At 53.9% G+C, this 25076-nt stretch overlaps 2 protein-coding genes across 7 annotated transcripts in view; one reads left to right on the forward strand and one right to left on the reverse strand.

The window, feature by feature from the left end:
- Positions 1-11216, forward strand: part of SLC7A1 (solute carrier family 7 member 1) — a 59534-nt gene extending 48318 nt beyond the window's left edge. For all 3 annotated transcript variants that reach the window (XM_086328489.1, XM_086328490.1, XM_086328488.1), the window contains 8 exons: positions 816-937; positions 1447-1669; positions 2304-2443; positions 4915-5017; positions 6860-7077; positions 7269-7435; positions 8027-8135; positions 9392-11216. In XM_086328489.1, the coding sequence (XP_086184615.1) occupies positions 816-937; positions 1447-1669; positions 2304-2443; positions 4915-5017; positions 6860-7077; positions 7269-7435; positions 8027-8135; positions 9392-9495 (1186 nt within the window). In that variant the 3' untranslated portion in view covers positions 9496-11216. The remainder of the gene's footprint in view (positions 1-815; positions 938-1446; positions 1670-2303; positions 2444-4914; positions 5018-6859; positions 7078-7268; positions 7436-8026; positions 8136-9391) is intronic.
- Positions 11217-17443: 6227 nt separating this feature from the next.
- Positions 17444-25076, reverse strand: part of MTUS2 (microtubule associated scaffold protein 2) — a 394983-nt gene continuing 387350 nt past the window's right edge. For all 4 annotated transcript variants that reach the window (XM_086328484.1, XM_086328483.1, XM_086328486.1 and 1 more), the window contains 3 exons: positions 24484-24603; positions 21521-21618; positions 17444-20341 (listed from right to left, as the gene is read on the reverse strand). In XM_086328484.1, coding sequence (XP_086184610.1) covers positions 20128-20341; positions 21521-21618; positions 24484-24603 — 432 coding nt within the window. In that variant the 3' untranslated portion in view covers positions 17444-20127. The remainder of the gene's footprint in view (positions 20342-21520; positions 21619-24483; positions 24604-25076) is intronic.

Consider the following 25076-nt stretch of genomic DNA (forward strand, 5'->3'; position numbering starts at 1 on the left):
AGACAGGAAACGAACCCATGAAACTAGCTCTAACACCATATGGTCAACCGTTCAAACAAAAAGAGCCTTCCTTTTGGGGACGAAACGTGACTATAGAGAATTGAGAGCTTTTAATAAGTCACTCCTCAGCATTCCTGAGTCTTGTTCGTGCCAAATTTATCAGTGCCCGTTAATTCCGGGGGAGTAGAGCCAATTTGAAATACGTTTTGGAGTAACCCAGTCGACTCGGAAAGCTTCACGGGCCCCCTCACCAGTCACTGTGAGCCGGTGAAGAGTTGAACGGAGATGGCGCCTCTTGTCTCCTGGTTGTCTGTCTAGATTTAGTCTTCTTGATTTTTTTTTTTTTAATTAATTATTTTATTTGGAGGCTAATTACTTTACAATACTGTAGTCTTTTTTGCCATACATTGACATGAATCAGCCACTGGTGTACATGTGTCTCCCATCCATCCGGAACCCACCTCCCTCCCCATCCCGTCCCTCAGGGTTGTCCCAGTTTGATGCATGACACAGGGCATTCATACTGTTCTGAAGAGACTGTTTCTGCCAGCTGATAGAATTTCCTGTCACTGGCCATCCTTGTGCTCTGTGTCCCTGCGGTGATGACCCGTGCTGGCCTCTGGCCAGAGAGGCATTTGTTTCCCGGCCCCTTGATCACCAGTGGGGTCCTGGAGTTACATCTGCCCACGGCCCTGGGGCTGCTGTCCTGCCGGACGGGGATGCTGCAGGGCCGGGCCTAGCTGGGCCTCAGCGTGGCTCCTCTTCAGGACCATGAAGCAGGGGGCTGTGACCCTGATGGCAGCTCTCTCTTTCAGTGACACAAAGGAAGGGAAACCCGGTGTTGGTGGGTTCATGCCCTTTGGGTTCTCCGGCGTCCTGTCAGGAGCAGCCACCTGCTTCTACGCCTTCGTGGGCTTTGACTGCATCGCTACCACAGGTAGGTCCACCGCCCTCGGGACACCTGGGCTTGCCTGGCCAGGCGTCTGATTCCCCTCCCCCAGGTATATGCATGCCTGCCGCCGCCCATTTGCTCCTGAGTGCCCGAGTGTGGATTTGCACCTTCCTGCCAATCCCCCTTTCATTGCTCCCCAAGTGGCCTGCCCGACAGGAACTTGCCTGCCTGTCCCCTGCGGGCCTGGGGTGACGGCACCGTGGCTGCAGCTGATGGCAGACCTCATATGCCCTCCGGGGTAGTGTGGCTACCTAGTCCAACGTTGTCCAGGCGCTTGAGGGGGCCGGGCTCCCAGCCTCCAGTGTGTTATCTTTTCCTCGCTGACCCTCAGCGCAAAGGCTGAGAGCACCTTCCCTGGGTCCATGGGTGTTGTGGTTTGTGGTCTGAGGGCCTCTCCCCTGGGCTCCCCGGAGCCTGGAAGGGCCCTGGCCCCGCAGGGCCATGAGCTGCAGGGTGGTCTCAAGCCCTCTGGCTGAACTCCTCATGGCTTGCAGGGGAGGAGGTGAAGAACCCACAGAAGGCTATCCCCGTGGGCATCGTTGCATCCCTGCTCATCTGCTTCATCGCCTATTTCGGAGTGTCGGCCGCCCTTACCCTCATGATGCCTTACTTCTGCCTGGACAAGGACAGCCCCCTGCCGGATGCCTTCAAGCACGTGGGCTGGGAGGGCGCCAAGTATGCGGTGGCCGTTGGCTCCCTCTGCGCCCTGTCTACCAGGTGAGGGGCAGAGACACTCGGGAAGGCAGGTGTGCCGTGACCACTCCTCTCTCCCTTTGAAGTAGAGCCCAACCCAGCCCTGATCGTGGGACTTCTCCCCTTGGGCTGCTCTCCATCAATCCCTGAGGCTGTCTTTGCATTACGGACATTTCATCTCAATAGCCCGAGGCCCACATTTCAGCATTGTCGGCTCAGCAAGGGCTGCTTCTCTTGTCCCTGACTGTGGCCACTGGCCGGACCAGGCCACCTCTGTGATCACTGTCTCCGGCCCTTATTTTGGCCATAAAGCAAAGGCTACCGTTAAAAAGGAGCAAGTGCCGCAAATGCCTTTTAACGAGAGTCATTTTGCTCTCATGCTTCCTGCTAGCCTGTACACACAGGAGGCATTTGTGGACCTCCGGGAGATCTTCATGAAGGCAGTGACGCTTTTCTTTTTGATTCAGCCAGAGATAATCGCAGGAATAAATGCAGAATGTCTCTTCCATAGAACTGTGTCTAGATGCCACGCTGGTTTACTTAGGCGTTTCCCACTCACGCACATGTGCAGACTTGCTGCAAGTGCTCCTCCAAGCTTGGTGTGTCGATGCCTTTATTCCCCCGAGCTTTCTTACGGTTTGCTTTTCCTCCCATCTAGTCTTTTAGGTTCCATGTTTCCCATGCCTCGAGTTATCTATGCCATGGCTGAAGACGGGCTGCTGTTTAAATTTTTGGCCAAAATCAACGACAGGACCAAAACACCGATAATCGCCACCTTAACCTCGGGTGCCATTGCCGGTAAGAACTAGAATGTCCTATCCAGGATTTTAACAGTTGGGTTATTAGTCCCTAAGGAAATGTCTTGACCTGTGCCGGTCTGAGAGAAGTTGCGACTGGTCTTTTTAACATTTGGTTTTTACCCTTTGAGTCTGGTTTGTCACAAGGTAACTGAGTGCCTTTTGACAAAAGGCAGATGCCAGTTTCACAGAGGATGTGATGGAATTCTTGAACAGGTTGCATTTTTCAGTGATTACCGTCTCACTGGACTGAGCTCAGCATGCACACTGTCCCTTCAGAGCTGTGTCTTTCCCCTTCCCCAGGTGTCCCTGAGTAGACCTTGGTGGGGTGAAGTCCTTCACGGTACATGCCGTGTCTTGTCGGTGCTGGAAACTCACCTTCCATGTGTCTTAGCTCATGAATTCTCTGGGAAGCGAGAATCCCTTATGATCAGCGTTTTATAAAACATGCCACCTCTTCCCCAGGGGACACTGGGGGTGTGATTGGACCCTGAGCTTATGGACAACAAACGGCAGGACGAGAGGAGGTGGATCTGATGGATCGATTTCAGGTCCCTTGCCAAGAGGACAGAAGGGAGCGGAGGGCTGGAGAACCCTTGGGCCTCTGTGTGTGCCTTGAAAGCCAGGGCAGCCCTGGAAAGAGACTCTTGGTTTTCTGTTTCCTCTTTGAGTCGCGTTTCACAGCCCAGAGGCAGGTGCACAGAGGAGAGGCAGAGGCTCAGAAGGGGGTGTGAGGATGCACGCCCAGGGAGGACAGCAGTGGTTCTTGGTTCCCGGTTTGTGTTGGGGCCAGACTGGCTGGGTCCTCCCAGCCCATGTGTGGAGCAGGAGGTCTCCATGGTGAATGAGGACACATGCCAGCCACAGCTGGATCACAGGGACTTGTCAGATAGCCACAGGGGAGGCGTTTGACCCTCTTAATGAGTGAATTGTTAACAGCATCCACACCCTTAGCAAAATTTGCTTAGTTTTATGGGTCAATGTTGTTTAATGAAAGGAAGCCAGTTTTTCTTATTTCACATGCATGCTGTATGAGTCTGCATTCTCAAGCGTGATCACTGTGGGCAGGTTAAGTGACACCGTGTGTCAGTATATGATCCGTGTGTTTAAGGGATTAAGGAACTGGAAATAGCGAGTGTTTTTTCCTTTTTTTCCCAATATTTACATGTAATGTGATCATACTGAAGACTGGCTTTAATTTCCTTCCTGTGCTGATTAAGGGAGATGAAACTATAATCTTTAAAGCCACTGTAAAGTTCTTGTATTACCAGACCAAGGGTTTGCTCTTTTTATTTATTTGGTCAGAGTGATATATAAGTCTTTAGTTTTCTAAGAATCACCTCCCATGGAAGAAATTTGGCTCAGGTTTCTCTGAGTGAGGAGGACGTGAGCATTTGATACACACACAGTGGGTTTTCTAATTATCCAGTAGTCCCTCGCGGCTCTTTAATTCTGTTAGTTAACCTCAGTTTGAATTTGTTTTAGTTGCCATGGTTTGTGTGGATTTGAGAAGTATTTGTGGAAAAGTAATGGCTTTGTGTTTATATTTCAACTTGTGTTGATTGCATGTGATTTGAAAGTATCCCAAAGTAGATCCAGCCAAGTTATTTTTTAAGTGGGAAACTTGACACATATATCCACATAAATAGATGTGCATACACTTATAAAAATCTAGGAATGAAAAAAGAAATCTAGGAATGATTTTCCAAAAAGACTGCGTGTTTTGCTTTGTGTTAAGTGGGGTTGCGGTGAAGGGACTGGTATTGTTTGGGAATAACATCGCTTTCCACGCCCACATTCTGGGTTAGGAGCCCCTGTCAGCCCTCCCAGGGCACCGGACTTGCCCTCACCCAGCTCCTCATCATTGTTGCCTCCTGATGCAGGCTTCAGGTGGTATTCTTGGGAAGACCAAAGTTCAGTGGCATATACCTAGCACCCATTGACTGGTGTGCTCAAGAGTGCCATTGAATGATGGATGGGTGGACGATGGATGGATGGTGGATGGGTGGTGTATGGGTGGATGGATAGATGTGCATGTCTCTCTGTGAGTCTGCATAGTGTAGAGGAAGACATACTGCCCCAGAGCCATAAGAACCTAGCTCAGTGCCTGACTTTTCCACTTATTAGCTATGTGCCCTTACTTAGGTAAGTCTCTCAACGTGTCTGGACTTTGCTTTCTCCATCTGTAGTGTAGGGATGGCTGGCAGAATTGCCATGGGGGTCAGCAGGGTCATGTTGATAAAAGTGCTCTCTCTATATAAATGTTATTTATTGTTACTGTCTGTTGGGAGCTGTGTATGTGGTTTAATCCCAAGCTTTCCTTCCTTTTAAGCAGTGCTGCCGTGTTTCTTCATGGAAAGGGCTGGCAGGGGGAAGGGGAGGCTCTCCCTGGTGCCCTGGGTCACGGGTGGGTGGTGGCTCTGGCTGCCAGTGTGTTCAGGCCCGTCCTGATGTTCGTCTCCTCCTCCCCAGCGGTGATGGCCTTCCTCTTCGACCTGAAGGACCTGGTGGACCTCATGTCCATCGGCACTCTCCTGGCTTACTCTCTGGTGGCTGCCTGCGTGTTGGTCTTACGGTAGGTGTGGCTTTCTGGGTTCCAGGACAGAAGAGCAGACTCCCCCTGCCAGCTTCCTGCTACCAGTTCATGTTAACGGTTTATACGCTATAAACTTGAGACTGTGGATCGTTCCTTTGGGAACTGCATGGGAGAGGGTTGGACCTGGTGCTTGAAAGTCTAGTTATAGAGAATAGCCTTGAAAGGAGTCCGGGCTGGCTCCACAGCTGTCGCTCTCTCACGTGCTCTGTCTGATTTTTCTGGCTGGATGTCTGGAAGACAGAGACAGGTTATCAACTTGATGGCTGGGGGCTGGATCTTTGGATCAGAATTTTTGAAGGCTGAGGGTAACGATCTCAGTTTGGACTGGAGACTAGGGCCTGGCCCTGGTGGGCACGGGGAGAACTAGGGACACTGTGATGCTTCCGTGGAGGTGAGAGTCCCGTTACAGGGCCTGGAGAGCTGGGGGTAATGTGCAGGAAAACTCTCCAGGTTTTGCTTTGAGTCTCGTCCGGATGGGGCCGGCCCTGTGGAGGGCCATGACACAGCAGATCCGGGCCGGGGCTTGGTGTCCTGGGGTTCCTGGCCGCCACAGCACCCCTCTCTCCATGCTAACTCTGCTCCAATTTTCCTTTGCTCTGGGAGACAGGGCTCTGCTTCCTTGCTCCCAGGGGTGACCTCAGGTAGCATAGACATCCAGTGTGGTCTCCTGGCGAGAGGCCCCCTACTTTGCAGAGCTTTAATCTTGCCAAGCCATGGATTCCATCCCTAACATGCTCTGCAGCTACCGTCCCTGGGCTGAGCCTCAGTAGTGGCTCTGGAGAATCAGCTAGAGCTAGTGTTTCCGACCACGTGTTTCTTCCCAAGAGCTCAGTGCTACAATCTTCTCTGAGTCTCCCCCAACCTTCTTGTTAAGTGAGTTAGTGAAAGAAAAAAATGGTGAAGTATCTTCATACTCACTCGTAGATTATATGCAGAATAATGCAAAAGGACTGCGTGTTTTGAAGCTGGTGGAGGAGATTGGAGCTCTGTTCCTTTTGGCTGGGGAGATAAGTAGCCTCATTTAGAATGAATGCTTCTCTTGCAGGTGGCTTGTGTCTTGGAAATCATGCCATAGGGTTGGTCTTTCACCCAGCTTTAGAGAGTTATTTATCCCAAGGCACTTAGAGTTTTTAAATAAATTGATCCAATTAAATCATGCAAATAGAATTTCTCAAATCCATCAGCCTGCAGACATGTTTCTCTGGCTCTCTGCACGGAATAGGATCCTAATATGATTGCTTTCTATTTCTGTCTGTATTTTAGCTTCCTACAACTGCAGTTTTGTTGTGAGTGGCCTCATATCTTAAGGGCTAGTGCTGCTTTTCAGAGTGAGAGAAACGGTCTTAGCATCTTCCTCTGGGCTGTTTCATGGTGGAGGTCAAGTTGCCTCAAAACAGAGACATAAAAGGAAGAAGGTGTTGCCCTGAGGCAGGAGTGAGGCCCAGGTCTCCTCTGTTTCTATTTGCAGAGAGTTAGTGGTAAAGAACCTGCCTGCCAATGCAGGAGACATAAGATACAGGTTCGATCCCTGAGTCGGGAAGATTCCCCTGGAGGAGGGCACGGCAACCCACTCCAGTATTCTTGCCTAGAGAATCCCATGGACGGAGGAGCCTTGTGGGCTGCAGTCCACAGAGTCGCAAAGAGTCGGACACAACTGAAGCATCTTAGCATACACACACGTATCATTCTGACCATCTTCTTCCCATTATATGCCTTGTGTCCTAGGCAGCTTCCCTTTGAAGGCTTACTATGAGTTAGGGTGTGTGTACTTCTGCTGAGTTAAAGCCTAATCTGATGGCTAAACAATATGCTGCCTCACAGATATCAGCCCGAGCAGCCCAACACGGTATACCAGATGGCCAGGACTAGCGATGAGCTCGATCCAGTTGACCAGAATGAATTGGTGAGCAGCAGCGATTCTCAGACGGGCTTTTTACCAGAAGCAGAGAGGCTTTCTTTGAAAACCATACTCTCACCCAAAAATACGGAGCCTTCCAAATTCTCCGGGCTGATCGTGAACATCTCAACCAGCCTCCTAGGTAAGAGACTGCCCTTCCCTATGTGGTGTTTGGGGTCCCAGGGGGACCACGATGTCAGTTATTCTGCCCTCATTGGGATTGGTGCTCGCAGAGATGGAGCCCAACCCTCCTGGGGTTTTGGGAAGAACTGATCTGTCTGTGGGAACCTGGGGAATGACTGAAGTGTGGTTTTCTCTGTCTGTCCCTCTTAGCACTTCTGGTCATCACCTTCTGCCTGGCAGCTGTGCTTGGCAAGGACGCCCTGGTGAAGGGGGAGTTGTGGGCAGTCTTTCTACTCATGGGCTCTGCCTTCCTCTGCTCCGTGGTCACGGCCATCATTTGGCGGCAGCCCGAGAGCAAGACCAAGCTCTCATTCAAGGTAAACATCTCAGCCTGACAGTTGGAGGGACCCACCCCTTGGAGACCATGATCCTGACTCTCCTGCAGGAGGTCACCCTGCTCTGCTGGGCTCCGGCAGGCCTGGGTGTGCGGAGTGAGGTGCTTGCTGGCCAAACTCAGGGGCATGTGAGCCGGGCACAGACAGTGCTGCTGAGAAAGGTTGGCCCCAGGCCCTTGGGTGGGGCAGTGCCCCGCATCCTGTAAGCTTTTCATAAGTAAACATCTGCCTGGTGGATCGTGTGTCATTACCAGGCCTCAGAGATGACCAGGGCCTCTTCAGGCGTAGAGTCTACAAATAATAAGATCGTTCAGCAAGCTCAGAAGTGAGACGCAAGTTCACTGTGGCAATTAGTGTCGCTCGGAACAAACTCCCACCTGCGAGGGTTTGCCTGTGGGGTGTACTGGGGGTGCTGAGGGGATGGGGGTTGCTGGAGTGGGGCCTGGCACTCAGCCCCTCCCCACACAGCCCCGCCCGTCCAGATCAGGCCTGGGAGGGCGCGCCCCTCAGGTGGTTCTGCCGTCTCATGCTCTCCACCCGTCACACCTGATGCTGTGCTGCCTGTCCCCGCAGGTGCCCTTCTTGCCGGTCCTTCCCGTCCTGAGCATCTTCGTGAACGTCTATCTCATGATGCAGCTGGACCACGGCACGTGGGTCCGGTTTGCTGTGTGGATGCTGATTGGTACGTGAGGCGTGGGTTTCGAGGTCACCAGCACGTGGTGTCCCAGCATCTCTCAGGCCCCCCACTCACCCACTCGCCTCCACCCCGCTCATGCCCAGCAGCTCGTTGTCCTCTCTGCTACTGGCTGGCTGGCTTGCATCCTCCAGCTGCCCCCGTTTCCGATTTCAAAACACAGTGAAAACACGTGTAGTCAGTGGTTTTCTCTCTGACAGTGAGGAACACCTGGTAGGCTGTGGGTCCTCCCTCCCTCGTAGATAATTGTAAAGCCTTTGCCTGAACCAGCTGTCTATTTGGGAAAGAGCTCAATGTTCAAAGAACCAGCCCATGAGTCTGCTGTTGACAGAGCACCACCTTCTTCACCCCAGACAGCATCATCTAGATAGCCCCGCCCTTGGCCCCCTGGGCTACAGGGACTGGCTGGGCCCGTGGAGAACTAGAGGTCCCCCTTGGGGCCTGGCCCTGCTTTGCACCAACCATGGCCCCTCTGCAGGCCTCCAGCAGCCTGAGCTGCAGAAATGGACCCAGTAGTGCTGGTGGCTGGGAGACTGGCCTGACTGGGCTATACCCCTGATGAGAGCAGTGGCCTTCAGGCTGAGTTATGGCCAAACCCCCATTCCCCAGTGACTGAGGGGTAGGGAGGTTAGCTCCCTGCCTCCCTGCAGAGGTGGGGGATGCCTGCTTTTGAGCGCCCTCCACAAGCTCCTCGGCTCCAGGACTGCTCTCCCTTGTCACTGGCACAAAGGTGGCACCCCGCCAGTGTGGGGGGGCAGTAGTTAGGGGCACAGATCTCTGGGTCCCACCACAGACCCCCATGGCCCCTGAAACTCACCAGAATGACTGAATTGGTGGGTTGCATGAATTCCCACGTGACCTGGGTGTCTAAGCCACTCATGGGAAAAACAGAAGCTATAACAGACAGCGTGAGGAGCCCAGGGAGCCCTAGTGCCCTTGGAAACCCAGCTCAACTTCTGGAGGGTCTGTCCTGGCTCCTCCAGCGGCCGCAGGGCAGCCGCCCCGCCAGGTGGGCAGTGGATGAGGCAGAGGCACCAGCGCCCCTCCAGGGGTCCCCCCCAGTGGCTTGCCAAGCTTGAGGCTGCCCAGAAAGATGCGCCTGCCTTTGCCAGCTGTAGAGGTGACCCTGCCGGAAGTCATGTGGGCTTACTTGGGGGGCAGGCTGCCTGCAGAGGCCTCTCGTGAGGCCCTGACCCCGGGGCCACCTCCCGGACTCACACCCCGTCTCTGCCCTTGGCCCACAGGCTTCTTCATTTACTTTGGCTACGGTCTCTGGCACAGCGAGGAGGCGACCCTGGCCGCCGACCCCTCAAGGACTCCTGATGGTCACTTGGATCATTGCAAGTGACACATGGGCCTGCCCCCGAGAGACCCCCGCAGCACCTTGCACCACCACCCCACCCAGCCCACGCGCCCAGAGCTCAACACAGTCCACGTGTGGCCCGTGGCCCCGACCCCCTGGCAGCTCTCTGTGGGGCCACTTGGCCAGGGCCGGGACTGGCCACAGCCTGCCTCCTCCTGGACAAGGACGGCAGCCATTCTCCTCGCCCATCCGGCACTCCGGCTGCTGCGGCCTCGGGCAGAACGGAGGTCACCTCGGGAGCCCGGGCCTCCATCCCGGGGGTGCCGTGCCGGGTCCCGTCCCTGCCTTGGCCCAGTCCCAGACAGCCGCCCCGGTGCCGGGTGTCTATCCCCTGGCTGTGCCCATGCCCCGCCCCAGCGGTTTAGTTTACTGAGAGAGGAAGGCCAGATCATCTCCTCCTGCTCGGCCCTCTGAGCTGCCTCCAGAGGGTCGCTGGACTGTGACCGCCCCCTCCCTCCAGGCAGGGGGCTTGGCCCGCACTCTGCACACTCCTGCCAGGGGACCAGGCTCCCCGCTGCCAGCCCTCCAGCAGGTCCCTGCTGCTGCTTCGGCTGAGTCCTGAGTAACTGGAACGTGACACTATTTCCGTAGGACCTGCCTCAAAAGAGCGGAGCTTAGCTGAGTGCTCCCCATGGTCCCGGCTCCTCGCGGGGTCCTGCCCTCCTGCTGCTCGTGGGTCTCAAGGTTACCCAGGCCAGTGTCCTCTTGTCTTGAGTGGCGCACAGCCCCCCCTTGCCCCTCAGCTGCCTCTGGCCCCTCATGCGTCTGATCGTCACATGGAGTCCTCCTGTCCCTTGGCTGTGAGTCGCCACGCAATCCAGCTAGTGCGTAATGGTGATGTGGAAAACGGCCGAGTCGTTCCCTGAATCGTTCAGGGTGTGGGGGTCTGCCTGCAGGGGGCGGTGTGGGGTCCCGTGCTGTCCCTCTCGCGTGCTCTGTGTGTCATTGGATGCTGCGGGTTGGTGACCCTAGGCCCGGACCCCTGCCTCCGTGATGACTGCGTGTCCCTGTGTACATGGCGCTCCCTGCCAATGCCCCAGGGACACTCCTTGGAGGTGGGCCGTGCCTTCCTTCCCAAGAGTGGAGTCAGGGGACGGAAGGGCCTGCGTTGGCAGGAGGTGAGGGGGGCTGGCATTTCTGACTCCACACAAAATGTAAATGCTGCTTGTGAAGCTTAGCTCCCATTATCTTCTCCCTCTGCCCTTTGACACAAAACTGGTAGAAAGAAGCCTGATAAACTGATGGCTCTTGGCTTTTCTCCCTCTGCCCCAGAAAGTTCTTGGAGGAAAAAAAAAAATGCAAGAATGAGTGAAGCAGGGTTGGCCCAGGTGGGTGAGGGCCCAGCCCCGGTTGCAGGCTTCGTCGTCCGCTCTGGTCACTCGTGGGAGCTTTATTCACAGTCTCACTTGCGAATCTTGCAAAGTGGGGACAAAAGCCCGAAGCTCGGGTTTCCAAAGAAAAGTATTTAGGTTTATGTAGCTGGTGCTGTACCCTATTTTGATGAATCTTAACTTATTTCGTTGAGGTGTTTTGGTTGTCTGCTCTCCTCCTGGGGCCCGCTAGCCACCTGTCTGCTTGAGTTGTCTGCTGTTCCCCACCGAGGCGGAGAGTGTAAGGGAACGAGGGTATCCAGGAAAGGTGGCCGGTAGAGTTTCTCTCACTTTTTTATTTCTGGCTGAAATTTCTGAGCCTGACCGCCCCCAGCAGACTGTGCACAGCTGACACTTGAGTCAGCTACACGCCTCGTCCTCCAGCTGAGAAGGTGTGTCTCAGCATCTCATGGGCAGCCTGTCCTGACAGATGGTCGCCCTCCTCTCCTGGAGCCCAGGGGCTGTGCCGAAATGCCCCCCATTGGTATCAGAAGCCCCCACCCTCCACGCCGGGCCAGAGCTCCATCTGAGGAAAGGATCCCTGGGTCATTGGACGGGGTTCAGTGACCCGTGCTTTTGTGAAGAGAGGCTTTCATACCGTTGCCAGGGGTTTCTGTGCGGGGGCCATGCTGCCAAGAGACTGAGCAGTGTCTGCAGACAGTGGCTCTATCACACCCCCTCTGGGTTTGTAAAAACTTACCTAGCCCAAAATCGGGAGGAGGTGTAGGTGGGGTGGGGGGGTGCCATGTAGGGGGGCCTGATTGCCCCTGAAATGTCCTATCCCCACCAGGGATGGGAGACATTGTTACCACGGCCTGCCTTCCTGTGCCTGAGATGGACACACGCGTATACACAGCGACAAGATACACAGACAACATATGTACATACACAGACACACATACACACATGTATATACACAGACAACACACATATGTATATACACATACATATACACACAGATATAACATACACATATGCACACTTTTCAGATATAACACATACACATATGCACACAAAAGTGTGAGACACACACAGAGACAACACACACACATACAGACATTACACACAGAGACATAACATACCACATAAATACACACACACACAGAGGCAGAAAATAACCACTGGAAGTGCCCGACAGTCTCACATCTCAGCCCCGCCCAGACTCAGTTTCATGGCTTGGCTATTATTTTCCAGAGACACCCCCTGGGGATGTTGTGTCCTCGGTTCCCTGGGCACCAGCCCCAAATACTCACATTGGAAAGACCTGCTTGTGGGGAGGAAGTGCCCCTTCCCACCACTCGTGGGCCCCTCCCTGCACGTGCGTGACCTTGTGAAAACCCGGGGTCCCCCGGGCCCTGTGTGGGAGAGTGAGGGGCGCAGTGTCTCTGGAGAATCAGCTGGGCCCGTGGGCGGGGGAGACGTGAGCCCCTGGGTGGGGATGGGACCTTTTGGGGGCAATCAGGACCCTGCACAGCCCCCAACCCCCGCTGCCTACACCTCCTCCCTGATTTTGGGCCAGGTGAGTTTTTAGAAACCCAGAAGGGGGGTGTGATAGAGCCATGGTCGAACGACTGCTGCTCAGTTGATACAGTATCAGCATCACTTGCATCTCCCCCGCTTTGGGTTTTGTTCCATTGAGCCCCTCGGTCTCCATCAAGTGATCGACCACCTGGTCCCGTGGCGTTTGGATACCCGCAGGTTGACTACAGCCTTGTGGGGCTTCTCTGCCCACCCTGAGCCCCCCGGGGCCCTTGTCACTCCCTTCTGCCCCTTGGTCACATCTGTTCTCACCGGGAGGGCTGCAAGCAGGAGCCTTGCGCTTGTGTTTGCTGTTTTGTGCATGGGGTGAGGGGGGGTGGGGAATGGGAACCCAGGCTGGGCTAGGTCTCCTCCCCGCCACCCCCACTGCCAGGCAGGTACGGTGAGCTGACTGGGTCCTGCCTAGGATGGCGACTAGCCTGACATTGGAAGCAGATCCGTCAGCACAGGATGTGTGGACACAGCTTGTAAAAGCCCCACCCTGTTGCAGGTGAGCCCACGGGTACTCGGGGGCCTCGCTGCTGCAGAGAAGAGGCCTGGCCCCGCGCCAGGGGTGGACACTCCACTTTGACACACTAAGAGCCGCTTGTTCTGTTGACCCCTGAGAACCACCCCCATGGAGACCAGAGGGAGCGGCTTCATGCCGGCCCGTCGCCCCAGTGTGTGAGTATGGACAGAGAGGCAGGGCTGGGGCATGTCCACGCAGGTGTGTGAATTCAACTTCAGATGGAACTAAATATGTGTTGTGTATAATTTTATGTATAATTTAAAATATATTAATATCTGTCTGCCTTGGTAATGAGAGCATTATGTAAGGCTCCTTAGTGGGAGCGAGATGTACAGTTTATCAGACTCTTGTGGACTTTTTGGGGGACAAAATGCTTTATTGATCCAGTGGTGCAAGAAGCTACAAACACTCCGTATCTCATCATCGTAGTTATGATGCCTAATGGGTGGTTAAGGCGAAAAAGAAAAAAAAGTCAACTGACCTTCCTGTTCATCACTATGATCCAGTCTTTCTGTGCCCATTGCTTCACTGGGTGGCAGTGCTCTTTCAAGAGGAAGTGGACCAGCCAGGGGTCTCGGGGCACAGTTCTCAGGAGCCCCCCCTTCTCCAGGACCACCCTGTGAACGTGCCAAACTGCTGGCTGAACACTCCACCGTGAGACCTCGGCTTGAAGTCCAAATGAGATTTCTCAGGGTCAGGGAGCATGGCTGGGAAGAGGCATTCAGGCCTTGTTAAATTATTAACAAGGTGTGTATGATGTTGTGTTTCTTGATGACAAACTTTTTAAGTTTGGGACTTATTTTTCCATTGGAGAAGTTTATAATATCTATTTAAGATAAGTTTCCTGCTTACGTTGTGCCTTTAAGCGTGGATTAGTCTAAGGAGCACACAGGGGTGACAGTCTCCACGAGGGTTGGTTTATTGTCAAACCTGAAGGTGTGTGGGTTCTCCAGTGTACTTTTTCTTCTACTGAACATGGAGCCATTATTAAGAGGATTGTGTTTTTTATTATGTAAATTGTGTAATATTTTTTTGCTCGTTTGATGTTCTATTTTTCTAATAGTTTTCTTATAGTTTCTTATAATTGCAATACTAGATTTAGATTCTGACAGCTAACTGCAAATCAGATTGGCCTCTGCTGGTCCCCTCGCCGTCCCCCCATACCTCCCCCTACCCCCACGCCCCATTTTTATTTTAAGGACAAAAGTAGACGTTGTCCATTGCCTTTTAAAAATGTGAACCTGTGCTCTGTATCCCAGTTTTGCTGGTACATTGATGCCATAATAGTTCATGTTATAAAGTCAAACTTTGTTGGTACATCCCGTCATGCTTCTGCAAATCCTAATAAACTCCCATCTACGGCCCTGGCTGTCCAGTGCGGTCTTAGGAATTCTGGTAGCTATGAGAAGGGTGGTGAGGGGTTGGGGGGTGTGGCTTGGAGAGTCTCAGAGCCTGGTCTTTGCTTCTTGAATCTCATAGCCCGATGTTGCGTTGCCTCACAGCTGGGGAGGGGGCGGAATCCGCAGCCAGGGGGGCCCCTGGATCATCTTCCTAACTGCCCACTCTTCCCAGGTCGCCTCGGGTTTGGGGCCCACAGATCTCCCCGCCACCCAGATGGTGGGGAATGAGGCTGCTGTCATCAAGTGCAGCAACACCCACCCCCGCCCCGCGACCTGTGCCCAGAACCCCTTGGCCTCGCACTGCCCTCCACCTCCCCCATACACACTCGTCGTCAGGGATGGCATGCTCGCAGGACAGGGGTGGAAGGCGGGGTGTGTGACTGTTATAACCCTTGAGCGCTCACCATCACCCCCTCCCCCGGCCCCACTTGAGAAAGGAGGCGTTTTTCTGCGTTAAAGGTGCGTTCAGTCGAGTGGCCCCAATTCTCAGACCCCGAGGCGCGGTGTGATCCCAGCAGGAAGATGCGTAGTGACATTTCCTCACTAAGAGGAGGGCAGGGAGCTGCTGCTACAGGCCCCGCCCCACCCCGCCTCCGCATGCCCACCATCAAACAAGCGAGGACCACCCTTGGGCCACGCGGCTTGCCACTCGCCTGGGCTGGACGGCGGGAGCGCGCGCAGGCGGGGTGCCCCTACTTGCCTCCCCAAGCCAGCACCCCACCACCTCCCCCCGCCCCAGGGCGATCTGTGTCCTGTGCTGTCTTGCAGGCACCGCCGAACCCCAGCCCTTGAAATCTGGGTGGGCTGACTGCCCCCAAGCCCCCGGACCTGGGGGCGACCTGGCCGGGTCCACACGTGGAGACCCCCTCAGCCGGGAGAGGCCGGTGCCGCGGCGCCACGCCGCCACCTAGAGACGGGCGCCTGGAGAGCCCCCTACCCGGCTCCGGCAGTCTCCCAGGAAACCCGGACAAGGGCCTCTGAAGCCACTCCCGTCTGGAGGCCGGGGGTTGGGCAGTCACCTGGAGAAGCTCGACTGGTGAGTCAGAGGCTGCCCCCGACAGCCCGGCCTCCGCAGTGGGGAGGAATCACGTGGATTCCTTCAGGACTGCTGAGTCACCAGGCGGCCAGGAGGGCGGGGACCTCTATTAGGGGGGTACCCCTGTGCGCCCCTCTCCAAAGGGGCATCGTGTCGTTTTGCCATCTAAGCTTGTCCATGAAGCCATAAATGCGATGTGAGCAAGGCTTAGGGAATAAAGCAGACAGTGTGTCTGTTGATGCAGCCAGTCTCTGGCCTACTTCTCAACACCCATCTGGGACTGCGAGGGAGAAGGGGTGTCGGGGGAGGGGTGCAGTGGCGGATAGAGAGAAGGTACGGGGTCGGACTTTGACACTTTTACTCCCTGAATCCCTGCGGTTGCCTCTTGAGCGCCTGCTGATGCGCTGTGCTGCACAGATTTGAATGCAGTTAAACCGATCAGCAGCAGCTAAGCCCATGGGCTGGCTTGTCTGTGGGGAGGTGGGACCCTGTAGGGAGGGGAGGGGCCCACTTAGACAACTCTCCATCCTGCGTGATGCCTGCGCTGGGAAACCCAGACACGTAAGCGGGGACAAATTCACCTGTTCATCCCTCACGCTGAGGGGGCAAAAAACCGAGCTGGTAGGTCAAGACACCCCAAGTGTCCTGCTTTTGTTTATAGAGAAGTTCCAGAGAAGCAGACTGGTTCCAAAGGGAAACAAATGGGGAAAAAAAGATATTTAGCAAACTTAAGTGAATTAGCTCTAGCCTCTGGCGATGTTTTTTAAGCATTTGACCCAGATTCACCACCCCCTCCCCCACTGTGGGCAAGGCCCTGCCTCTTGCTTGGCAGGAGGGCTGTCCCATCCACCAACCCCCCACCCAACACCCCCCTCCCTGGCCCCACTGCTAGGTTTGCTCTCAGATGCATCCACAGCATAACAGCCTTCACCTCCAGCAGCAGGGGAGACACATTTGCCCTGGTTCTACCCGAGCCTCACCCTCCACATTCCTCCCCGCCTCCCAGGCAGTGGGGGAGCCGCTGTGGACTCCCAGAGACCACAGAGCAGGGACTGAGTGGTTGACTTCGAAGATCTCTCTCTCGACTGCTGCCTAGCAACCGTCGGGGACACGGTTCTCGGTTGCCAGGAGGCTGTTCCACCTTTGGTTCCTCCGCGGGGCCCTGGGCCAGGCGCCAGCATCCCTTTGCTAAGTGGCAGTACTGATGCATGGTGGGGGGAAGGATAATGCAGGGTGGTTCTGATTAAAGTGGTGGCAGGAGGCGCCAAAAGACATGAACAGATTGGGATGTGTTGATGAGTAAATCGTTAATTGGCAGCCGTCACCAATATCTGGAGGCATGAGTGAGCCAGGGGGTCTAGGATGGTGTTGGTGGGTCCAGAGTAACTCAGGGGCCTTTATCACCTGCCAAGGGGCTCCTGGTCAGCAGCAGCTTGGGAGAACAGACTGACTGGAGTCTCCCCATGGCCCCTGGTGCCCCTGCCAACTGGCTGCAGTCCAGCCTGAAAGCCCGTATTAAGGGGGTGGGAGGGGTCGAATGCTTTCAGGTTAAAGGAGTGTCCTGGCTTAGTGCTTTTTCGGGTCCCGTGAACCCCGCAGGCATGAGAAAGCGCAGGACAAGGAAGTGCTGTGACCATGGCCCCCATGCTAGGAGCCAGTGGCCCCCTGGCCACTCTGAGAGGAGAACTCTGTGACCACCCAGACACAAAGTGACCAGGCCCATTTAGGGTAGAAAGTCAGGTCAGCATCTGAATTTGAAGTTGACGGTGAGGGGCTTGTACTTGATCTCTTGTGTCCTTTTTCTGACGGTCTCCAGTCCAACCTGGCTACCTGAAGACAAGGAGCAGAGCCACCGAGCCCCCAAAGCTTGGGGGAAGACTGCTGAAAGTCCCAGGCTACAAGCTGGGCGCAGGGACCCTGCTAAACTGGAGCAGAAGGGTCTCAAGACTCAGTGATGACCAGCTGACCCTGGCATGCACACAGAGGGAACCTGGCCTTCGGGCCTCCCAGTCCACTCCTGACCTCCTGAAGCCTGAGGGGGGCCAGGCCAATGGTCACATCAAGTGCATATCACAGAAAGTCCCTCAAGTTCATTTTAATATGCTTCAAACACAAATAATGCAACACAGAAACCGCAGGGGCCAAAAAAGGAACGAGTGACCCCCTTCAGATGGTCACCAAGTATGCTGGCTCCATGGCCTGTCCGCACTCCGACACCCAGCCGGAACCTCACAGGGCGTGTGGTGGGCTGGGGGTGAGCAGGGCACCAACAGCATCCCACACGCCAAGGAGAGGTTGGTGAGGTTGGGTGGGTTTGCTCGAGACAGGTGGGGAGGCTGTAGCATTTCTCTGTGGAAACAGCTCCAGCCTGGGAGGTGGACACCAGAGAAACAGAGGTCCAAGTCCTAACAGTGTTGGGAGTCGGGGAGAGAGAGGTGAAGTGGGGGAGGCACTGCTGCCCCTAGAGTTTGGAGATAGGAGCCATACATGATGGGCGTCCATGACAAGGAAAGGAAGCCAGGGCATTGTGGGAATTAGCTCAGGTACCCAAGGTCAGGGATGGTTAGAGCCACGCTCTAGTCACCTAGTGGGGGATTACTTGGTTCTAACACCACTACAACTGTGACTGCAACAGGCTAACACACCAGACCACATTCTAACGTAACACTGACATCTGTATTGCTGTGTGACTGCATTTAGCAGGTGCCGTTATGGAAGCAGTTCCTAGTTCGGAGGGCTGAGCTACTGTGTCTGCAGGTGGTGCCTGCTAAAAGAATACATATTCGTGTATTTTAGTCAACGTGGCATCATCTACTCTAACGGGATGCCCAACTCAACATCACAGCATCATGCAGACCCACTAAACGGAAAAAGAAATGTTTCTTCACTGGGTATCTCCTGTCTATGTCCCCAGGATGGGCAAAAACCTGGAGGTTTGCTAGAAATGAGATGTATGGGAGGCCAGGAAGCCCAAGCTTGACTCATGCAAGGAACACAGACCAGGTCTGTCTTCATGCTGGCCACATATGCCACGAGCAGGCAGGGGCTCTGGGCCAGGGGACCCTTTCTTGAGCCGTTTCTTTCCTGCTCTGTGACTCTGGCCCCACAAAGCGTATCTACATAAGTCTGCCTATCTCGGGTTTGCTCAGAATCAGTCTTGTGCTCAGGACCACTTTGAGGGGCCTTGGGGAGAAAAGTATAGAGTCTTCGTCACGAACAGTAAAGACGTCATTATCACCACTGTATTAATGGCTGAAACTACTTTGTGTGTTATGCTTCTAATGGTCCACAGCACTACAGGAATCTCTTCCCCATTCTAATCCATTTAGGAGACAAATGCCAGTCCAGAAGCCTATGACCACTGGCTGGCTGTTTCCTGGGGCTCCTCTCTTTGGAAGAACCTCCTGAGCCAAAGATGAGACCTCTCTTAGCTGTGGTATAGCTTGACCATCCAGCAGAAAAAGACACCTGGGTTTCTGGGAGGTCATGCAATGATCTAGCACAACCAGGAACTGATCCCCCCAGGACAAAAGAACTGGTTTTCTGGAAGCCCCTGCTAGAACCCCTGAGCTGCTCAATGTACAAGAATGAGGTTGGGTTACAGAACCTAACTGAAGTGGGGCGGGGCAATGAAATAGGGCTGAGGGTCGTATTTTGGTAGGTTGACCATTTATAGCATCACATCAAACAGGATGCCAGAGGACGCTCTTCTCCTCTACGCTTAGTCAGAATACAGCCTCTATCAGCAATTTTCCTTCTTGAGGATGGAGCGTGAATAGTCTTGGCAAACTCCAAGGCCATTCTCACCCTCATTCTCTAAGGTCATGTGCTTCCATATTTTCCCAAGGATGCAATAGCCGAATGATGGATTCCAAGATGCCATTTAGGAAAAAAGCAAAAACTTGTGTTTACAAGACTATAGGCGATCCACTGGTCTTGAGTTAACATCTGCAAAACTGCTCATCCCCCTCAGGGTTTCTCACTGCTGCCCCTTATCCACTCAGGACAGGAATGTCGATAATTAAAATCTGTGGATGGAGTAATAGTGACCTCACGTCATGTTGACTAAGAAGCTGATTGTTTCAAAGGTAGTTACCGACGAATGGCTGGTGTTTGTGTTAAACAGAGTACCACATGGTGGTAGGTCGAAAGGCGCTTCTTCTCTGTATCTTTTTTTTTTTTTCCTTTTTCTATTTTGGGTAGAAATATTCCTGGGAAGGTAGATAGAAATGCATTTTCATTTCCCAATAATTCTTAGGCACGAGTTAGAAAACTGCTGACCGTCACCAAAATACGTCAGCACTTCATGTTATAAAAAATGCAATTCAGAACCGCTGCATGTGTATATACGTGTATCTAAATATACACACATACCGGTGCAGTACACAAGGATTATTCAATGGAGAGTCAAAACTGAGCTGTTTGTTAACTAACCTGAAATTCTGCAGTGAAAGTTCATTGCTCAAGGACAACTGGCATTTCCTTCTTTTGGCTCTGACTATGGCCAAACGTTTGCACATGAGACACTACCGTTTACACGTTCCTAAGTGCCCGTCCCGGGACAGTCCTACACATGAGGGTTAGAAGAGGGCTCGGCCTGGGATGCGGCTATGCAGCGACTGGGCATGCGCGCATGGGAGGCCGCCACGTAGCGACTGGGCATGCGCGCGGGGCCAGGCGGGCCAGCCCGTGGCGGTCACCACTCCCCGCGGGTGGGAGCCCTCGTGGACCGGGCGCCGCAGCTCGGCCCGCAGCGTGGTGGCGTCATCTGGGTGTCATGCTGACTCTGGCGGGAGAGGAGGGCCCGGAGGAGGAGCTGCGATACACAGGGGATGTGGGGGACAGTTTAATGGGGCTGGTCGGGTCCCCGGTTTGGAGCTTCCATAGCAGCTCTTCATTGGTTCGGCTCAGTCTCTTTTTCTCCTGCGTTTCTTTCTCCACGTATTCCTGGAGGTTAGCGTTCTCCTCCGACAGCTGTCTGCACGGGGGTTGGGGGTGTGGTGGGAACAAGCAACAGTCAGAATAGCAATGGCAGAGCAAGACACTGAGCCTGAGGTCGGCCAGGCCCAGGGGCGCACAGGGAACGGGGTGGGTGGTGGGTTCCTGTGGACCTCAGGGACCAAGACCCCGGGGGTTGAAACATGATCGCCACCTGTCCCACCCACACAATCCTCTCCCAGAGTCTCTCTGCCAACACCTGATTTCGCCCACAGTCCCTCTGCCCTGAGTCAGGGGAGGCGCTGGTGGCCAGTGGACAGAGCAGAAGCTGCAGGCATGAAAGAAGAGGCAAGAGGGGCTTGATGTGGGAGGTGCTGAGCGGCGGACATAAGAGGCGATGACGATAAGGACAGCCCCAGGGAATCGGTGGTGCCATCAGCCTCCGCAGCCTGCCCTCGCCCTGGGCCTCCCTGGCAGCAGTCAGCTCGCGCTGTGACCTTCTGGGCAGTGCATCTGGTCGCCTGCTGGAGCTGGAGCCCTGGAGGACGGGGCCAGAGCGGTCCCTCCTCCAGTGTTCGGCATCCAGCCTGGGGCCCGGCCCTAACAGATGCTCCATGGATGTTTGCAGCTGATGGATGCCAAGTAGAAAGGAACCCGATGTGTTTTGTGCCTCTGTCCTCACTGCAGCCGGGTTGCTGCTCCTCCCTTCCAGAAGTTGGAGCCTCGGAGCAGGTTAGGAGCACGGAGATGAAAGCGGCTGCACGGCCGGGTCCCTCCCTCCTGCCCTCCGGCGGGGAAGCTCCCCTCTGCCATTGGCCGAGCGCCAGGGCAGCAGTCGAGGGCCCCACTGCTGGAGCCCAGGGTCGGCTGGCTCACATGGCTGTTTTCTTTAGCCTGGAACTCCCAGCTGGCAGCCCTTCCAAAACCTCCTCCACCATCCCCACCGCTCCTGCCCCCGCCCCTGCCAGTTGTGCCATACGCTTTAGCCCACCCCACTCCTTTCCACCAAAGAGGGTGCTCCGTGGAGCCAGGGCATCGGCTGGGTGCTCAGAGCAGTGTGTTCTACGGTTTCCTCCACGTGGGGAGCGCGGAGAGCCTGCGTGGGAAAGCCTTGGGGCTCGGAGGAGCGAGGACAAAAGCAGAGCCCTCCAAGGTCAGGAACAAAGCTATTCTATCTGGGACACGCGCTTCCGAGGCTCCATCACCCAGGCCCACCTACCTTGTGACCACGGTGTTCTGGTCGATCCTGGCCTTGAGGTCTTCGTTCTGCTGCTGGAGAACTTGGATCTTCTCTTCCAGGATAATGTTCTTTTCTGCCTATAAAAGATGCAGTGTCAAGAGCTCTGCAGCCAGGCCCTGGGGGAGATGACAGACCAGTGCCCTTGGCTTCTGGGTTTTGGAGGATTATCTAAAACAGTGTTTTTCAAACTGCAGTTTGCAATGCATCAGCTATAAAACCAGGCTAGAGGGATGTGACCAGCATTGCTTTTTTAAACAAAAGAACAGAATAAAAAATACCAGAGTGCACTCTAAAAGTACTGTTTTTTATATATATATATATATATATATGTATATCTTTCTTATATATATGTAGGTATATAATATGTCTGTGTGTATATATTGGTATATATTATGAATTATGGGGCTTCCCAGGCAGTGCTAGTGGTAAAGAACCTGCCTGCAATGTAGGAGACCCAGGTTCAATCCCTGGGTCTGGAAGATCTCCTGGAGAAGGAAATGGCAAGCCATTCCAGTATTCTTGCCTGGAGAAACCCATGGACAGAGGAGCCTGGTGGGCTACACAGTCCATGGGGTTGCAAATACTTGAACACAACTGAAGCAACTTAGCATGCATGCATTTCCTGGGAACAAAGATGAGGCGGGCGTGGGAGCCTTGCTGAAGAGCTGGCTAGAGCCCAGTCCTTCCACTCTGATGCCTCGGCCCGATGCACGGAGGGGTGGTGGTTTTCCTTAACCACCCTACGCGGGAGTTCTTCACAGTCTTTTCAAAAAAGAATTTCTCAGTTCATCTTAGAATGGAGCTCGACTTCAGCTAGGTCTCAGGCCATGGGGACACATGGACAGAGAGCGGGCATTAAGTCTCAAAGGAATAACCACCATGGAGGAGGATGTTATTTTCTGTTCGTGGCAAAGCTGGGCTTGAGCTGCACGTTCCTGGCTGCCCAGAGCCTCAGGAGGGAAAGTGTCCACATTACTGATATTTTCATCCCTCCATTAATTCAGAATGTCGTGCTGTGCATACAGGTACTGCCAGAGGTGCCAGTGCAGGGCGGAGGACCCGATAGGGAGAACCAGGGGACCCACCAGCCAAACTGGACCCTGGGGGGTGCTCATGGCTCATCTCTGACAATGGCAGGGGCATGGAGACACTCACTATGAGAAGTGTATTCTACACAGGAATCCAATATAGGCACACACATAAATTGTGTATATGTAATTCACTATGCATGTGTGTGCTAGGTTGCTTCAGTTGTGTCCAAACTCTTTGCGAACCTGTGAACCACAGCCTGCCAGGCTCCTCTATCCATGGAATTCCCCAGGGAAGAATACTGGAGTGGGTTGCCATTTAATTCTCCAGGGGATCTTTCCCGATCCAGGGGATATTATGTGGGTGTCCTGTATTGCAGGCAGACTCTTTATCATCTGAGCCACCAAGGAAGCCCTCCTAGGAAATGGGAAGTGATTCAATCAATTCTCCCTGCCCCCACCCCTGCCTGGAAAGGTTTCTGGAATGAACTCTTGCATGCCCACAGAGTGCCTAGAGCAGGGCTAAAAATAGCCTGATAAACCCAGAGGCTGCTGGTTGACCAGATAAGGATGCAGACAGTCCAGCCTGGAGGAGGAGGGCTGCAGGGCTGAGAGGGGCAGGGCTCTGTCTACTTCAGCTGGCCCCACTGGCCTTCAAGCTAAGCTGCTGGAAGGTCCCAGGACGCCAGCATCACCCAGGATGCTGTAATGGGCACTCACAGCCCCATCTGCTCCCATCCTAACGGATAAGCATCTGTGCAGCTAGAGATGCCCAGAGAAGGATGGTGCTAGATCAGGAGAGCAGACATGATGACTGAATGCAACAGGTGGTCTGGGACCAGCTCCTGGTTTGGATAAACCAGCTGCCAGGACATTTCCGAGACATGCAGAGAACTTTAAAAGCTAAGAGGAGATGATCACTTACTGAGATGGTGAGTTGAAGATGTGCTAACTGAAAAGAAGCAGGATGCAAAATCTGTGTGTGTGTGTGTGTGTGAGTGCATGCGTGTGTGTGTGTGTGCACGTGCTGTTTATTGGGGTGTGTACACTTGTATGGAGGAAAGCCTTCAGAAAGTGTTAACAGTGGTAGAAATATGGCATTTTAATTTCCTTATTTTTATCTTATAATTACCTATAATGCACATATTTTCCTTCTATAGTATCAAAAATTTAAAAATAATGATAAGAAAAAAAATGACTCTATATGAGTCCCTTGGGCCAACCTTCCCATCAAGATAGTATCTCTTTGGAGGCAGGCCTCCCTGCTGCTAACTTTGGACTACTATCTCAGTTGCAACACTTGTACCCACAGGGTCTGGCAGTGAACTCTGAGCGCTCTATTCCCCGAAAGGCACGCCCTTTGCTAGTTCTCTGGGAGCCAGAACCCGGTGGAAGCCGAGGCCTGGAGTTCTGGCTCATGGTTCCTGCCTGGGCTGGGCCACTAACTGGCTCTGGATGAGATAAGACCTTTTCCTAAGCCTCCATCTCTGCATCTGTAAAAGGAGACTCTTGACAATGGAATCCCACTCAGTGGATTGCTGTCGGAATTATTGAACAGACACAAAGTGTCTGCACAGTGCCTGGTGCCCATCAGCGATGCCCCCCGGATGCAGGCTCACTGCACGTCCTCCCCTGGGAGGGGAGAAGTTAGCAGTTCACAGTGATGGATGGCGATGCAGACAGGGACTCAGATGCGCTCTAGACTTGTACAAACGAGGCCACGTCTGAGATTCCTGAACTCCTGGCTCCCAAAACAAGGCCTGGAGCCTCATCTGTGATCTTTTCTGCTCAGGTGCAAGCAATGGACAGGTAAGGGCTGGGTGTTCCCTCAAACACTGTTAATCCTTTCACCCACAAGGGCAGCGGGAATATCACGCCAGTTATGGGGGCCTCCCAGGGTTACAGGCAACTCACCAGCTTTTCCAGCTCAAGAATCTTCTTTTCCTGCTGATGTATCTGTTGATTCTTCATCTCCAACACCTGTTTCAGACTCTTCATGTCTTCTTCCAAGTGCTGATAAGGAGCCAAGGCAATCTGCAGGGGCAGAGAGTAAGGAGCTGTTTCCCAGGCACCCCGGCAAAGCCCAGCATTCACCAGTGTTGTGAACTCAGTGAAATCTAGTCTCTGTTAACAAGCTTAACAAGAGCAAAGGGGCAGGTGGGCGAGAATGCTCACAGTCCTCCCTGATAAAGATGCCCAGGAGTTTCCACTGGGAGTGAGACTAAAAATCCAGCTTCATGGGGAGCAGAAGAGGGGAGGCCATCAGTCCCTGAAATGTCAGATACTGGGGTGGCTGGATATTACCAGCCCAGCCCCCCAAGGGAACTTAGTGGGCAAAAACACTAAATTCAACATTGGCCTTTAACATTCGCCCAGGCTACTTGGTTCAACACACAGGCAAAGATTGGTACAGGTCCCTACCTGTGCCCATGGTCAGCCCCGCCCGCTCCACACCCTGCGTAGGAAATGAGCAAAGTAGTTTAAAAAGGCATTGTGCAAAAAGAACT

This window comes from Bos grunniens, chromosome 12, assembly GCF_055505025.1.
Source record: "Bos grunniens cultivar Pamir isolate PY7600 chromosome 12, Bosgru_T2T1.0, whole genome shotgun sequence".
NCBI lineage: Eukaryota > Metazoa > Chordata > Mammalia > Artiodactyla > Bovidae > Bos > Bos grunniens.